The sequence below is a fragment of the Calliopsis andreniformis genome, chromosome 2 (assembly GCF_051401765.1).
Source record: "Calliopsis andreniformis isolate RMS-2024a chromosome 2, iyCalAndr_principal, whole genome shotgun sequence".
NCBI lineage: Eukaryota > Metazoa > Arthropoda > Insecta > Hymenoptera > Andrenidae > Calliopsis > Calliopsis andreniformis.
Window position 1 is genome coordinate 7,287,816 of NC_135063.1, and position 16,648 is coordinate 7,304,463.

General features: G+C 41.1%; 1 protein-coding gene across 1 annotated transcript in view; it reads left to right on the forward strand.

Moving 5' to 3' along the window:
• Window positions 1–15,338: 15,338 nt before the first annotated feature.
• Window positions 15,339–16,648, forward strand: part of LOC143188349 (protein cortex) — a 134,422-nt gene continuing 133,112 nt past the window's right edge. Inside the window, exons 1-2 of the mRNA XM_076392556.1 lie at window positions 15,339–15,358; window positions 15,402–15,474. Of these exons, the coding sequence (XP_076248671.1) occupies window positions 15,339–15,358; window positions 15,402–15,474 (93 nt within the window). The remainder of the gene's footprint in view (window positions 15,359–15,401; window positions 15,475–16,648) is intronic.

The following is a 16,648-nucleotide window of genomic DNA, read 5'->3' on the forward strand; positions in this document are numbered from 1 at the left end:
CTAGGCCCCACACGACAAAATCAATTCAGATAAGCATCACTGTCCTTTATCTGCGTTTGCCGCAATATATCATTCAAGATACAGCGAGCGTTGCATTTAGCGGGACGGCAGACTATAAAACAAACGAAAACAATTTGAAACGTCCAGAATTCCTCAAGGAGTGCTCCCTGCGCGTTGTTATTAAGCGAACATTATTGCAACGATGAATCAACCGAGGAAAAGCCGCAGAGCTGTCGGTGTTGTTCCACCTTTTACTTCGGAGGGCATTAAATCTATCTTCCAGGTTATCTATTGTAAACCGACCATTTGTCACGTAAAGCCACGCTACGACGGCATCTCTGCGAACGATCTATCGGCCACCTTTGTGGGGAACTTTCTGGCAAATCGTGTAAAGTTGCCGGGCGCCGCAATGAATGCAATCCACACGTGCCTTACGCAAGTTTCCCGCTTGTATCTGATAGCGTTCAGCCGAGACGAGATCAGGTTTGGCGACCGTGCCGTGGCTTGCGCTCCTGTTTTATGGCTGTTCGTTCATTAGCAGCATCTACAACTCATTTCCTTGCTGCTTACTACGGTGAATCGCTTTATTTGCTCCCACGTGAGACACATTTCTTCCTTAGGAATTTCGTTGTCACGAAAGTATGATAGGAGAGAGAACTCAGTGGGAATTTGCAGACCTCTGGCAGGAATTTTGTGGATTTAGAAAGGATTACTTTTGTAGGATGCTGTGGATAAATTCTGCTGGCTGTTGAACCTCTTATTTGTAAATGAAAATATTCGTACAATGTTTATTTTAATTCTCGAAACCTTTCCTTTTTGTGAAAATATAAATTTTGTATTTTAGATCTTAATTAAAGCCTGAAACTGTGACGTAGGTCATTTTGTCTCACAGCCATAGAGTTAACGGTACAGTAGCTCTTGAAGCGAGCAAGTCACTCGAACGGAAAGAAAAAATGGTTTATAACATTGCAAATATTAATCTTTTTACTTATATTTATTAGGACTTTTCTGCTTCACTTGGCGAGTGTGTACCATAAACGTCGTGAACCCTTTTGTTTTTTTCTTTACCCTGCAAATATCTCACACCTTTCTGTACGTTTCATTAATGCTCTGGATGGACCTGAAGTCCACACCCTCGTTATCCCGCGGCAATATATTCGGTGGAATCCGAGACCCATGTCGACGTATCTTTTTCTCCGCAGTATCATCTTGAATCATTTTCACGGTTTCCACCCAGCACAGACGGCTGCGTGGCTAACAGCTTGTTATGAGGATCCCAGCGTAGCAAATCTGCTGATCAAACGTCTAAATAAACCGCGTTGCATCGTAAAATGTAATAACCAGCGGGATCCAGGAGGATTAATTTTCTTCGCGGCGGATCATTTGCAGCGGCAAAGTGACGGCGAACAGGCCGCAAACAGCTTAAAGAAGACGCTTTCTTACCGCGTTGTTCGCTTGCTTCCGTAAAGCCTCGGCGATTTTTTAATTATACCTGGCGTAGCGTATTACGCGCTCAGATGCCCCCGCGATACGGTTCACTGTCGTGTATACGTTTCTGCATCGTCGCCAGCGAGCCGTAACATGATTTCCAGTAAATTACACGTCAAGTCGTTCGACTCTAGTGCGCGGCTAACGTGACTCCGTCGATTCGCTTATTTAACCTCGGATATCGTTTATTTGCCATGTATTAAGACACCCAATCGACTCACATCGGTGACGAAAGGTACAAAATCACCTGTTAAAAGTGACGAAATTTCTTAAATTCCAAGCACGGATCTGAACTTTTTCTGTTGAGATTATGGCGAGTTAATTGTTGTGGTTGCAGTGCTAGCTGAAACTCTTTGGCAGGGAAAACTGTATTTAGTATAAACTGTCTAGGCAATTTTTTCAGTCAAAGTGTATATAAGAATTACTGCAAATGGCGGTTCTGAAACGAATAATTTAATTCTGGCATTTTTTTACGAGTATTGCTAAATCGATAAATTGCCGTATCTCCTGTGAATCTTGATAAATCATGTTGACCATGCCCTTGCATGGGCGTTACTGTTTTTTGGGAAGACGTCAAGGGTGGAGATTTCGTATGGGAACTGAATTCTATTGGCTGTGGTAAGCTCCCTCTTAGCCTTCCTATTGGTAGGGTGCTGGAAGTACTTTTGGGATTTTCTGAGCCTGTGATATTGCACGACTTGCTTACGCGTTGCCCTAACTGGTTACTGACAGGCTAGGGTTTTATGGGTACTGCTCTAGGGTCGTTCCTTCTCGTTATGGATCAAGGGGAAACTTGTAACAGAATTGATTACTGTAAAATAATTTTCAAAAAAATGTCCTACAATAAACCAGAGTTAGTACTTTTTTTAAACATTTCCTAATAAGCTATATCAATAGTGACCAAGCTGTGGCTTGCGAGCCACCTACGACTTTTTTAAACATTGGCTGCAGTTTCTAGATCCACATTATTCAAATTAATTTATAATACACTTAATCTCTAAGACAGATTATTTCTTCTGTTTTACAGCAAAGCTAGTAGAATGTGTTCCATGTTAGATACAGCAAAACTAGTAGAATGAGCCTCAAGCCAGGCATAGCGAAATCAGTAGAATAAGTCCCGAGTCAGACACATTTCACGCGAGACTTTTCCCAACAATTAATAATTCTGAAAGAGCCTTCAACACAATTTCGTTATTCTTGATTTTTGTTCCATTTCATACTTTAAAATTTCTCATATTTGTTGAACAACCCACAGATACTTTTGTATCGTATTGTAAAACCATTTCAATGGAGGCTGCAGCTCTCGAGTATTTCTGATAAGCGACGTATGGCTTCTATCGTAACAAACTTCATCCATCACTGCACTGCACCGTCCCTGAAAAGGGTTCTAGAGCTATGATCGTGCATCGTCGTTTAAAAGTCTCGCGAAGGCGCTGTCCAAACGATTTGGAACCAAAGACGACGACCGCAGAAGCTTGTCACCTGTCAGGTTTGCAACCTGTAAGCCGAACTGGGTCATGTCGAGGGAAACAGAGAAGAGAAGAGAGGAGAAACCGTTGGCTGCATCGCGATTCACGAGATTCGTCGGCCTTCTGCGGTCGGCGTGGCACGACATTTCAGCGATACGACGTGCGGTTACCCTTTCTTAAGAGCCCACCAGGTATTTGATTACAGGCTGCGGATATCGTGCACTCTGTTACGTGATAGGCCAAGAAGAGCGCAAGAAATAGTTGGAATACCGAGTGGTTAGTCCAGGATTAAACGTTGGCGGTGATTCTTTTTTTACATATCTCTTCAGCGAATTTAACGTCCTTTGAGGGTGCGGCCATACAGACGGTAAGCAACAGAGCGGTAAAGCTACGTGTACATTGGACAACTTTTGGTCGAGCAACCGAGTTGATCAACCTAAAGTCGAGGAAAGTTGTCGTTTCAACTTGGCTGAAATTGGGTTTACGCAGACAACTTTGATTGATTTCAGGTTGAACGACTCCATTGGCTGATCAAAAGTTGTCTAAGGCTGCAATGACAGTGGATGCGTTTTTTGATGAACTGATGTTCTGAGGAATTTGTCTGAATGTCTGAAGTTGTCTTACTCGTACGATAAATAGTTTGAACACATTCGTCAGAATATTAGTTCGTCAAAAAACGCATCCACTGCAACCGCAGCGTAATGTAAACGCAGCCTATCCGCCAGAGTGACAGAACAATATGCTTTGAACGTACATTTTAAGCCTTGCATACGCGAAATTCGTGTCAGCGAATTTTTCATGGCATCCTCTTATCAGTAATATCAATTCCCATGTTTGTTCTCTTCATTTGTCGCAAATTCGCTGGCGTTGCAAAGGCCTGTTGGAGTCATTACTCGTATAATTATATTATTTTCCAACTTCTTCCCATATTTTATCTTCGAAAGCCTTCATTGTATAATTAGACAGCGAATTTCTCTGCAAAATCAAATATTTATAAATGCAATAAAAAAACAGAATCTGAGTAAAAATCTGTTTCATTCTTGAAATACCATAATATCTCTTTTGCTTTCGATGTTTTATATGTCTATATATAGCGTGCAATTTTAACTTTGTTACAAATTTAAATTATCTCTAAATGCACAAAAGTCCGCAGTTTATTTATAAACGTTATGGTTGTTGCATATATGTAATCCATTTATAAATCAGCACTGTGTCAACGCGCCACTCTGTCTCCTACAGCCCTGACGCTTCCTGTCTGTATGGCCGCACCTTACGCTGCAACCAGAGCTTCTCTACTGTTTCAATAATTGCATTTGACGGTGATCTGACTAGGCTGTCGTTAATTGAATAGCTAATGGCCTAAACGTCGCTTCTTACGTGGTCGCGGCCGATAACCGTTCGAACGCACTTAGCCCCGGTGCGTATTTCTTTCCCGACTCGTTCCGGAGCAAAGGTACTTACGAATGGAATCTTAATAGCGGCCAGCTTCTTTCGCTCGCCACCGGCGATCCTAGAATCGAGACGTAAACAAATATGGCATGAGCTAGGCGGTCAGCATTCATATCGTATTTCGTTCTGTTATCCTTCATATTTCGTTTCCCTCGACCGAGCTGGCTTTTTCTCGTCAAAGGGAGCTCGTTAGTTGCTAATTAGTTGTGGCTAATTTCTGGAAGGACGGTCCCTCGGCTGATGCATTCGCGACGAAGAAGAAGAGGAAACGTGGTCCAGAATACGTTCGTTAGTCTGTACATAACGATCGGGATTATGAGGAATCCGCAAGAAATTCTGAATGCACAAGAACTCGGAAAGCCTAAATTTGGTCGTGCGCTGGACCATGCTGCGCTATGGCATTTTTGATCTCGCGTAATAAGTACCTTATACGACTCGGGGACTCGTAATTTGGCCACTGTTTGCTTTTTATCCTCGTTTTCGCTCCCCTGCCTGATATTAATAATCAATAAGCGGGATATGTGCTAACGTGCGTTTTCGCGCACAGTGTTTCTCTGGACACAAGATGCGAATACTAAGGTCGAATGACACCTGATGATCGAGCGAAAACATCTGATTACTGCGATTATTTGCACTTGCTGGTAAAAATTGCTCGTTACATGTATACAATTTTCGATGCATGAGCGGTAACGAGTGATTATGTTGAGTATGCGAAATTAGGGATCGTTATGGAGCCTTCTCATTAAACATGCAATACTGAAATTGATTTTCGGAGAAGTGGTGGTGCTTTTCGGAGGAACACTCCTGATTGTTATGTAAGAGACACTGGCTATTGAGAGACATCAACGGGTATTACGAAAATTGGCACGTCTCATTCATCTTAAGAAAAAGTAACATTTGTCTTCGATATAATTCAGAATACCACGAATCGTTTTCCTTTGCAAAGAAAGGCACATATGTACCGAAAACAGCATACTATGTGCTATCAAATGTCCAGGTGATCTTCGTGACAAAGATACAAATTAGACTGAAGTAGATTATTTCTCGTGGCAAAACTGAAACACATTACTATTCCTAAGAAGAGATGAAATGTATTTTTTTCTTAAATAATCGAAAAACGCTTCTTCTCGTAAGATAAATGGCACGTCTTATTTTTGTCAATTTCTGGACAAACAAAACAGTTTCATTAGAGCTAGGACATTTATGCAATCATTTAAACAGAAATAACAAATAGTTCCAATCTTCTGATTAGTAGAGAATGACTAATTAATGGAGTGACACAGTGACCGAAGATAGTGCAAACAGTAGCATCTTTGACCTTTTGTTGCGCGTCGCCACACCACGAGTCGCGCCCACGCAAAGGTTTCTCCAGGTAGATAAGAAGCGGCGGGTCAGCTTTACGCGTCGGTGCAGTGCGTAATTTCCCCTGATACTATTCCAAGTTCTTCTTGTCCCTAGTCGAGCGATCTGGGACACCGTGCGAGCGAGCACGGAAGACCACGGAAGGGAAACACCATGGGACACGAACGGATAAGAACGTGGCTATTGTGTCTCTGCCCACGTGGATGCTAATATTGAATACAAATCCGCGCAATAAAGCAGACTGCCCTGGCCTGCCCCCTATCTCTCGACTGCATTGTTTCCACCCCACCTTGCTACGTCTTCGCGGAAATTTTTCCTCCTTGACGCACGATTTTCAAGGAGCGTCTCCACCTAAGCAATGATCCAGTGATCTGTGTCCTCTGTTTGAGTCTGAGACTGAAAGGGATACTGTTAGGTCTTGGATTTATAGAATCTTAGATTCCTAGAAAAGGAGGAAAAGAAATATTACATTTCTACTGTTCCTTGTTCATAGGCTTTTCTAGGATTGATGACCTCCGTGCATAAATAGTTAGTTTAATTAATTTTGTAAATAGGATAATGTGAGAGTTTGAAGTGGTGTTTACTGGAACTAAATAGAAAGTGTTTTTGTGGTGGAATATTAATCACCTTGTCATGTATATTTGTACGTGAGTTACAGAGTTTGAGGTACAGAGTATTTCTTATTACGTCATTGTTCTCCGTTCCATTTTAAATTTCCTGAAGCTTTCAAATCCTCCTTCAAGCGTTGTCTACCTAATAAACTAAGTCGCATAGAACAGCCTGTCTTCTATCTCCGCGGCATTGTTCGCATCAGGGAATATGTTTTCTTGTCCATTCTTGCTTATGTTTCAGTCGGCTCCTTCCGATATCGAATCTAACAACTCGAGCTGTACCTGAGCCAGATGTTATCAAAGCATTGTCTGCGGCATCATTTCCTTTAAACACAGTTATCATTTCCTCTTAATACAGTTTTATTCGAAAGCTCTACATAGATATCGTCAAACAGTTCCAGCGAAGAAAGTTAGATATAGACGAGATGTTTTCAGAAAGAGAACTGAACTTGTTCTAGAAATATTCTGAAACATGTTCCTAAAAGCTATGATGACCAATAGTTTATCGGTTTCGTTACCACTGAAACTCCAAGAATCCTTGTCGTCGGCCCACAATAGCCTACGCAGTACTCGTAACTCTTTCCTTCGTTTCGCCAGCGTGTCCATGTCTAGTACTCTCCGTAGGAAGGCATTTCGATGCCATTATTCGTCGATTTATTCTGACTTACAAATCGCTGTGTGTACTGACATCGTCATTACGATAGAACCTTCAAATAAAAAAGAAGTCGATGAAACTCTGTGACGTGTCCTGTAGAATATTGTCGAGTTTCTTGGAGGAAGTCTGATGTAAAAACTGTGTGGGCAGAATGTAGTGACAATCAGCTAGCTAGGACATACATATTCTTCAGAAAGTCCTGCTTGTGTCACTATACAAAGAAATTAGATGAACTTTTTAGACAGTTCTGAACACGACCATAAATTAGATCACTCGGGTCTCGCATGTCAATGCCTTTCGATTCCGACGGTCTAAGTACGTATAAGGTGTGCTCCTCGAAAATTGATTTCTTGCTTCGTGATACATACTGCACATGATTTCGAGGAACGTGCACGTTCTTCTTCCCTTACGAAAACCGGTTGAAAGGAGGTAACGATCGAAAAATAATAAGACACCGATGATCGAAACGAAAAAAGTTGCCACACTTGGCGCCGGGGCTAAACTTGGCTACGTCATTCCTTCTCCTCCTGTTTTTCGTATGAAGGGAGAAACGATCGATTCCAATTAGCTGATTATGTACCAAAAACGGGAGTCACTGTCAAAATGAAATAGACTTTGTTTTTCAGCGAAAATTCAATTAGAATTTTAGAGAAGGACGAATAATATTCTCTTGGAATTAATTTCCATCAACTAGGGTAAATGTCCCAATACCCAGATACTTAAAATGTGAAATGTTTCAGTAAGTGGACAATTAAAAAATACAAAGTTCAACACAGATTTTTATTACAATTTAAGCTTAAAATTAAATACGATTATCGTTAGTGTCTAAGTGTCTAGGCATGGTTGGCTACTGGGATATCTATCTTGTTTCTCCAATCTCTTACGCTATTACCCTAGAAAGAGGAACAAGTAAAAGTAAAGCAATTTAGTAGAATTGAAGTAAATTTAAGTAAAATTTCTAAGATATATAAGCTCAGATATTTCAAAGTTTCGTTGACATGGCGGCCATTGGAAGGGCTCTAAGGTGAACGGTTGTCTGTTTCATGCTTCCTACAATTAATTCCATGTCTATAGTGATAGGTGACGGACAGGTTCGCTGCAACCGCGCTGCTTTTAATTCCGAGCGGCCGCGCACTGTCACGCGCGAACCTAAATTAGTGTTAACGCGCGTAACGAATCGTTCTTTCTCAGAAATTCAGCGGAATTTCAGAAGCCTGTGCACGCGCTTCCAGGCTTCCTAATGGCGACTTAATGGCGCCGGCATTCGGCTCTTCCTGTTGTCGACAGATAAAAACCCCCTCGCTGCAAAGAATTGAGTAATCAAGCCGCGAGAATCGAGCCGTTTTTCTGAATGGAACGAATTGGAGATTCATTCACACTTTTACCAGTCACCGTGTAATAGAATATTACAGTTCTTGTGTGGTCATCAACCTGGGGATTAGGATTAAAAAATTCTGTTTTAATGAGTTACGCTGCAAATTATAGCTCATAATCCTTTGCTTAATCCATTCACATCGGACGGTGGAAAAGTACGCTGTACTTAAGCCATATTTATGGATGATGGATTATTCTGTCAAAGTACATAAAATACTGTGTATTACTGCATCATATGGTCTATTACGATTTTATTTTAAATGAATAAATGATGTCTTTCTTAATCTGTTCTAGAACGTGGCTTCATTTGCTTTACGATAATATTTCAGAATTTAAGAGGAAAATCGGCGCTCAACCACCATAGAATATTAGTCTCCTTTAAATAGTGCATTTAGATTTATAGATCTACTTTTAACTCGTTAAGGAATCACGTTTCCGCTTGTGACCCTCCGCCGCCAGTCAATTCAGAGCAGCATTCTCGAATAAAAGGTTAACGACTCAATTACTTAATTAAACATCGATGTATTACACGTGAAGTTGCGCATTAACGTCTTGTAACGAGTATCTACTCCGAACTCTCGAACGGCGCTGCGCTATCTAACTGTAGCGTTTAATGACGTAGAAATCTGTTCGAGATGACGCCAGAGATGATGGTAACGATATTAACTCTCAGCGACGGGGCTTGAAACGGTCTATGATCGACTGGCGGGTACGCGACAGGTAGACCACTCGCGATCTCTCGACTGTATATTGAAATGGCGAAAAAGGAGGAAAAGAAATGTCAGGGATAAAATTGCGCGACGCGAACGTCGATCTGTCTGAGCGGCGAAAAGTAATTGGATCAATTAACGTGCCGAGACGCGGCGATCTTTGCGACACCGCGGCTAGAAAATTATTTGTCACGTTCTACGACCCAGGAGGATTATGCAAAATGCCGCATAATTGGCGCCAGACGCACTGGAACAAGTTTTTAGATCGAACCTGGCTCGATTAGATCGCACGCCTTGGACTTTCTCACACCTTTTAATTTTCGAGCGTCTTTATACCGACGCCGCCGCCGCTGCCGCTTTTGGGAAGCTTTAAATTAACGAACGGATGCTTATTAAGACGTAATTATCGCTACTGGATACTAAATGTTACCCAACATGTTGCTTATTAACATTTATTATTATTTATGTAGGATTATCTGCAGCGGTCTGTAGCTGGGTCGGCTTTTACTTTGTATTCTGGGAAGGTAGAGTTAAGACGAATTTTAAAGTCGGCAGAGTTTAAATTTCGATTAGTCGAGGTAGTAAAAAGGACTAACTTTTGATGTCGTAAATTCCTTGTAAATGTTTCAGCCCTTCGAAATCTAAAAAGGATGTTAATTAGCAACTTAAGAAAATTGTGTTACTTTTTGGGATATCATACATTTAAATGCAGATTTCTAAAAATTCATTGTACCTCGAAATCGAAACCCTTCTCTTAGAAAGTACCTATCTATTATTAACTGTATCTGTTTAAAAACCATTACAAGGTTCTTTAGCTCCAGAAAACTGTGCCTCAGTTTTACATATGAATAGCGAACAGCGAGAGCTCGGTAAGAAACGTTTAAGCATTGGGCTGCAAATAATGGAACCAGTTTTCTAGGAATCTGATCGGTAATGGTAGGTATTTTGTTACCAGATTTTATCTAGATTTTTCTATCTAACCATTCTTGCTCCCCATATACGCCTGTAGTTGGAGCATCGCGGTACCATTAATTAGGAATTGCTTAGCGTGGTCCGAGGCCCTCTGAAAAAGGCGTGCAATTAACCGTGTTCGTCTTCTTGCATACCTTTGCATCTACCTGCGAGTGGGCGTATTTTGTGCAAGTTGAAGTGCCGCAAGAATGCGATTCCATTATCATTACCGTCTATCGTGATTAAGGGTCTTTAATTTTAATTAGTCAATATCATATAAATTGGTCTGGACCGAGATATCGAAAACCTGAATTCCTTCGAAGCATAGTAACTCTATTAATATTTTCAGTAACTTCGAATCGTCGAATCTATTCTGCCTGTTCGAATTCTGCGGCAATTAAAGATAACTACGGTTCCTTAATCGAAAGAATGCTAATCGATATCGTACACGAGATGCAGCGATAAGAGTAACACAGTAGTTCCCAGCATATGTAGATCCCTGTCCTGGATCATTCTGGGTCGTTGGCGAGGATCATGGGCATGCCGATCGTGAGACGATCGCTGGCCCGATGAATTAAAGATCACCGATCGGCTGCCCTCGGTGGAAGCCGATGAATTTGTCCCAAGACTGCCGAGGACATTGAGAACATAATCGGTGCCCTATTCTTTGGATCGCCAGTGTGTGAGAATCTTCAAGCGGAATTGCGAACGTTCGCGCTTAAATATGCTATGGCTGCCATGGATTTAAATTGTCGTCACTATTACAGAAAAAACAGTGTGCATTTTATGATCAGTAGAGTTACAAAGAAACTATCATGAAAGTTGAGGTGCATCTGCGAATAAGGTATCGAAGCAGATTGAACTCCTTCGTTCCTAAGAGTCAGTAGAATAATTCATTATAGTCAGACATAATAGTTTGATTAGTAGAAAGAGCGTATATTCAGCTGATACCATTTGCTTAATGTGACCAAAGAAATTATTTAATACAAAGTTTGTAGATGTGATTCTGCATAAACTCTACAAGAAATTTAGTCTGTTTTTAATATAAGTTTTCGAAACAATGAAATGAGCAAACATGTTTCCTGTTTAAATCACTTTTTTAAGGTAATCAGCCTGTCTCTAATTACATCATACATATTCTACTACTTTCAAATCTAATTCGAATATTTAACTGCTCTATTCCCATGCCTCGCCTCGCAATACCTCTCATAAAGCAACTTCTTGTCAAACTCAGACTTGCAAATATTCACTCCCACAATCTTGAGACAACATCGTTGACGCAGAAAGGCATTAATGAACGTCTATTATTCAAACGCCCTCCCAGCCAAACCGCCACAACCTCCGCTGGCTACGATAAACGCATTTTTGTCACATTCGATTTGCATGTCCAGCATAAAATGTGTTAATTGGACCGCATTCGCGGCGAATTTAATGTCCAGCGGCGTGTGCACGTACGTCGATTCGATACGCAACGATCATAACGATCGTGCCGTGGCACCGAGAAGACGTGGCCACAACCTAAATTGTAATTTCAAATAGAAGCTGCTCCATAGACATGAAACAGACACGCCACCGTTCTCCGGAGCTAATGGCGCGAAATCTCAGCGTAGCAGCGTCCGTGTGCCGCGGCTGTGTGGGTGCGTGGAACGGTATACCTGTGCATTATGCACGCAGCCTGTGTATATCTGTTCCTGGTAAGGTATATCTGCCGAGAGGAGCCGCTCCGAATCCTATTTGCGACGCCGGATGTAGTTGTAGCTTTCGAAGTATAACATTCTGTACCATCTTGTACTCGTTTCTCCTCGGTCCTTCGGTTCCTTTAGGTAGGGGCTTACAGAATTCCTTTGAATCAGTGGAATCTTTGAGTCTCTTGTGTTTTTAAAGTTGTCAGTGGCTCCTAGAATTCCTTTCAATCTTTCGAATCTTTTAATTTGTATGAATCTTTTAAATCTTTGAATCTTCTGTGTCTTTAAAATTGACAGGGACTCATAGAATTCCTTTCAATCTCTCGAATCTTTTAATTTGTTTGAATCCTTTAAATTTTTGAATCTCTTGTGTTTTTAAAGTTGTCAGCGGCTCATAGAATTCCTTTCAATCTCTCGAATCTTTTAATTTGTTCGAATCCTTTAAATCTTTGAATCTTCTGTGTCTTTAAAATTGACAGGGACTCGTAAAATTTGTTTCGATCCTCCGAATCTTTAAATCTCTTGTATTCTTGAAATTGTTCTTTTTTAATTTGGATAGAAAGTATTGAATTTACTTTGATACTTTGAAGAATGGAGTTGAGGTCATTGAATTTTCCACAGAGCATCGAAAATATCTATTTATAAGATCTAGTTTTTGTAATATTGTAACTGGAACAGCATGGTGATATATAGATATATAACGAGTTCTATTAAAGTTGACATTAGAATAGGTATGATTAATTATAGCTGAGTTGTGTCCATGAAAACTGGTTATCGATAAGTGTAACGAAATGCGCAGTATTTTCTTGTCCCCATAGGATAGCAGCAACGTTGAAATAATAGATATCTAATTTACATAGATTTTCAATAAACTACGTCTTAATATTGCCACCCTCGTTTCTATGCATCCAGGAGCTCCGTGGTATGAGAGCAACAATGGCATCCGCTCTGAAGATTAAGTAATCGACAGTTAAAAGACGCATAATTACCATATAATCCGTCGTATTTCTCCAGGAGCAGCGCAGATTATGCGCATAATGGCTAATCCACCTAATCCGTAGCGAATCACGCATTCATTACTCTCAGCCACATACTGCCGCTGACGCGCTAGCAAGTTTATTTATTAACCAACTACGGTCATTCAGGAAACTGTAACTTTTAGCTTTTTATTGGCTAAATAAGTTTTATCTTGAATATCATTACTATAAATCAAACGAGCAATGTTCATTGCCACTAATCTTGTGAATTATTACATCTGCTACAATACCAAACTTATTTTGAGGGTCAAAGTGGCATGACGCGAAACTAAAAAAAAGTCATTTCATTAAATGAAATTTCGTACCTACTGATCAAATCTGTTAGATCTAATTAAATCTACTGCTTCGAATCTTGATTACCACTTTCTATTTCTCACATAAAACATGTCCAAGCAATTCGAGCATGTCTGCCGTCAACACTCGGCCACGTAGCGCCAGCTCGAATTCTACGTATAAATAATTGGACCGATCAGATATCGCGCGGCCCTCGGGACAATGTCCCCGCATTGTTCCCAGCGGTTTTCCATATCGTAAATACCGTTCGTAAATAACGTTCGTAAGTAGCGTGATACAATAGTATCAGCCTTGAAGATGAAGCAATCCTCGTGGAAAAATGTCACGGTAATTACCATATAATCCATCGTATTTCGCCGATAACCGCCGCATACCGCGCTACGCGCATAACGGCTAATCTGCCTAATCTACAGCGTGCCTCGCATCCATTACCAGCCAGCCCGACCACGTGCTCCCTCTTCCCTCTGAGGTGGCTGCACGAAGGCGGCCACGGCTGCGAACTGGCGCCGGCTTAAGGGGGCCTCTTTTATTCGCGGCCCCGAGAATTCGATCTACGGAGATCCTCGGCCGCGATATTCTCTTACCGACACATCCTGGACGTCGCGGAGAACGGGATATCGCGATCACGAGCGAATCTCCAGGCTGAGTGACACGGCGATCGCTTGTTACCGATACACGCGTGTGTAAGACGACGTGTTCGCGTGATTTAATAATTGCCTTATAAGGCTGGGCCCCGTAATTGATCGATACGACTGGGTGCTATTCCAGAACCGATACCTTAGCCCCCTTCCTCGAGCAGGATCGCTTCAACTTTTTGCCTCCTCTACCGTACGGATCGGATGGTTAACCGCTAGATCATCTTCCAGCCAATAACCCGAGATTCTGGAAGGGACTGCCCGTTACCGAGGTGACGTGGTCTTGAACGATAATGATAATGTCTGCCCAGGCTTTGTTTGGGGCAGGTGCAGCATGATGGAGGCTTGATTGAGCAAGGTGGAGATGGGCTTTTGGGGTTTATTGGCTGGGTGAAATAGTTTCGGGTGTTTTTTGAAGAGACAAGTTCAGTTTTGGAGCTTGAATTCTTGAGATGGAATAGTGTCCTCCATATGACATACAGTATGTTGGTAAAGGTCTCAGTAGTCGACGATGTTCTGGTACATGGACACCAGCACTAATTTCTAGTAAAGAATCGATACTACTAACAAACAATGAAAAATGTTATAATAAAATAGTATATTCATTGGGACACTATTCAAATGTCAGGTCATGTATCTTATACTTTCTAGCATTAGAACATTTACCTCATAATTGATCTCAGACTTCTATTCCTGCAATGTATTTTTAACATATTTTCAAACCACGAGTAAATTTATGAGTAGATTGAAGATTATATGCAAACACCTATTTCTCTAAATATTTAGATACAATTAAAGGAGCGCTACCTAATTGAAGATTTCTTTCACTCTGCAAATACTACTATAAATTAGATACTAAATTGTATTTAATTGTCGATATTTTGGAAAAATTTGTACATTTTTGCAAATCAAATTTGCTATAAATGCACATAGATCCGCAGTCTACTTATGATTTCTCAGGGCATCCTCTCATCCTTCCCTTCGAGTTCAACACGCAGTCGGTTAATCTTCTCTGTCAACAATCCCATCTTCCTTGCGAGAAATTGATTTCATCCGTAAGAAACTAATTGACGTAACAGATGTTGCTGACAGAAAAGCGTAAAAAGACTTAACCGTAGTTTACTTTGCGCACGATCCGATGATCCCGTTGAACGATCGGTGAATTCACGGCATTCCACTGCGCAAGGCGTTGCGTTCTTTAATAAATATTGACCGCGGCGTGGCTTCCTATATCGTGTTCTCGTGCCTCGACGGCAACATATGTAACATTCGGCCTCCTGGTAAATACCAACTAAATTCAGAACGCGGCGTCGGGTATCGGGCTCTAGGATATGTCGTGGATCACGAAAGAGGTGGCGGCGTAGCGCGCACAGTGCATCGGGCGCAATAAATAGGAGGAAGAAACTATTGCCAACTCCGCCCATGGTCGACTGTCTACCGAAGAAGCCGAGAGTCCTCTTGTGAGTTATGGCTTCTCCAGGTGAATTATAACATGTATAACGCATACCGACGCTGTACGCTCGGACTCTTCGAACCCACACGTACATCGGACCGCAGGGGTTAAGGCGCGGTTGTAACTTCTGCACTTTGTGGGTGATAGTGGTGTTTCGAGATACTGATGATTTTTAATGGTTACTTGTTAACTGGACGTTGAAGTTAGAAATAATTTTTTAAATGAAAGATTTCATTTGTTGCAGGAGGTCGTGGATGGTATAAACAACTATGCATCGATTGATCTGCGACATCGACTAAAGGTAGGAATTTTTGCGACTTATTATATTTTTTTGGGACTCATAATTGATATGTAAAATTGTGTTTGAGATAATAAGTTTATCATTGTGTGTGTGTAGGACTATACAGGTTGAGTTAGGTAACCGTATTACATGAATTTTCTTGTAAATTGTTTATTGCATGAACAAATGCTCCTAACGAAAGTTGTTTGGTATTAGGAGCATGTTCTTTTTTATTATGTTCCTCTCTGTGCCAAACAACTTTCGTTTGAAATATTTTTACATGGAGTAAAGAAAACTTAGGTGATACAGTTACGTGACTCATCCTGTATACTCTAATTTAAAGGTAAATAGATACTCCTTGATAAAATTGAAGTGAACTCGATTCAGAGATCCAGAACGATTCAGGAGATCTACTATTACAAAGTATAGTCATTGTTACTTCATCCATCAAACCCACACGGCCCTATATACATATGTTGTTCAAGAGCCTACAACCTGATCAATATGTAGAAGATGCTCGTAGGCACTGGAAAAGAATTGTATTCAAATATTACACTGTTTAGCATGTGGTTCCCTAAGTTTTAGTGAAGACATGTCACCAGGGTGTCTCGGTCAGACCCTAATCTGATTTATGTGTCTGTTGTATATCTTATTTCTATCATCCTCTCTGTGGAATATATTACTAGAAAACCTTCCTCAATTTTTACACGAAGGGTTTCGATAATTTCTGATACTTCAATAAATTCTGAAATTTCGATAAAAATACTTTCATCGAATACAGAATTAAATCACTGAAGGCAAAACAGTCTTTACCCTGCGTTCTTCTGTTTTTCTCTCGTTCGCAAAATAAAATGACATTCCCTGAACGTGGAAACCGAAATGGGATATTAAGATAGTCACAATGTTGAATGCGGGAGGAGTTTGTCGCAGGCGTTTACGTCGATGCATGATGTGGAAATATATTCAGTCCATGTAAGCCGTTAAAATCGCGCGTGATCGGCCGCGCTTCTGACCGAAGGGAGAGACACCCAAGAAACAGGAATCGAGGAGTCGCGAAGATGCGACCAGTCGCAAAAGAAAAGAGCGAGAGGATGAAAGGGGAGCGATGGTGCAAATGTGGACGCAGTAGACAGAACGCGTCAAAGAAAGACTGGAATCCGAAGGAAGAATCCCTTCTCTCCACCGAAGGGTTAGA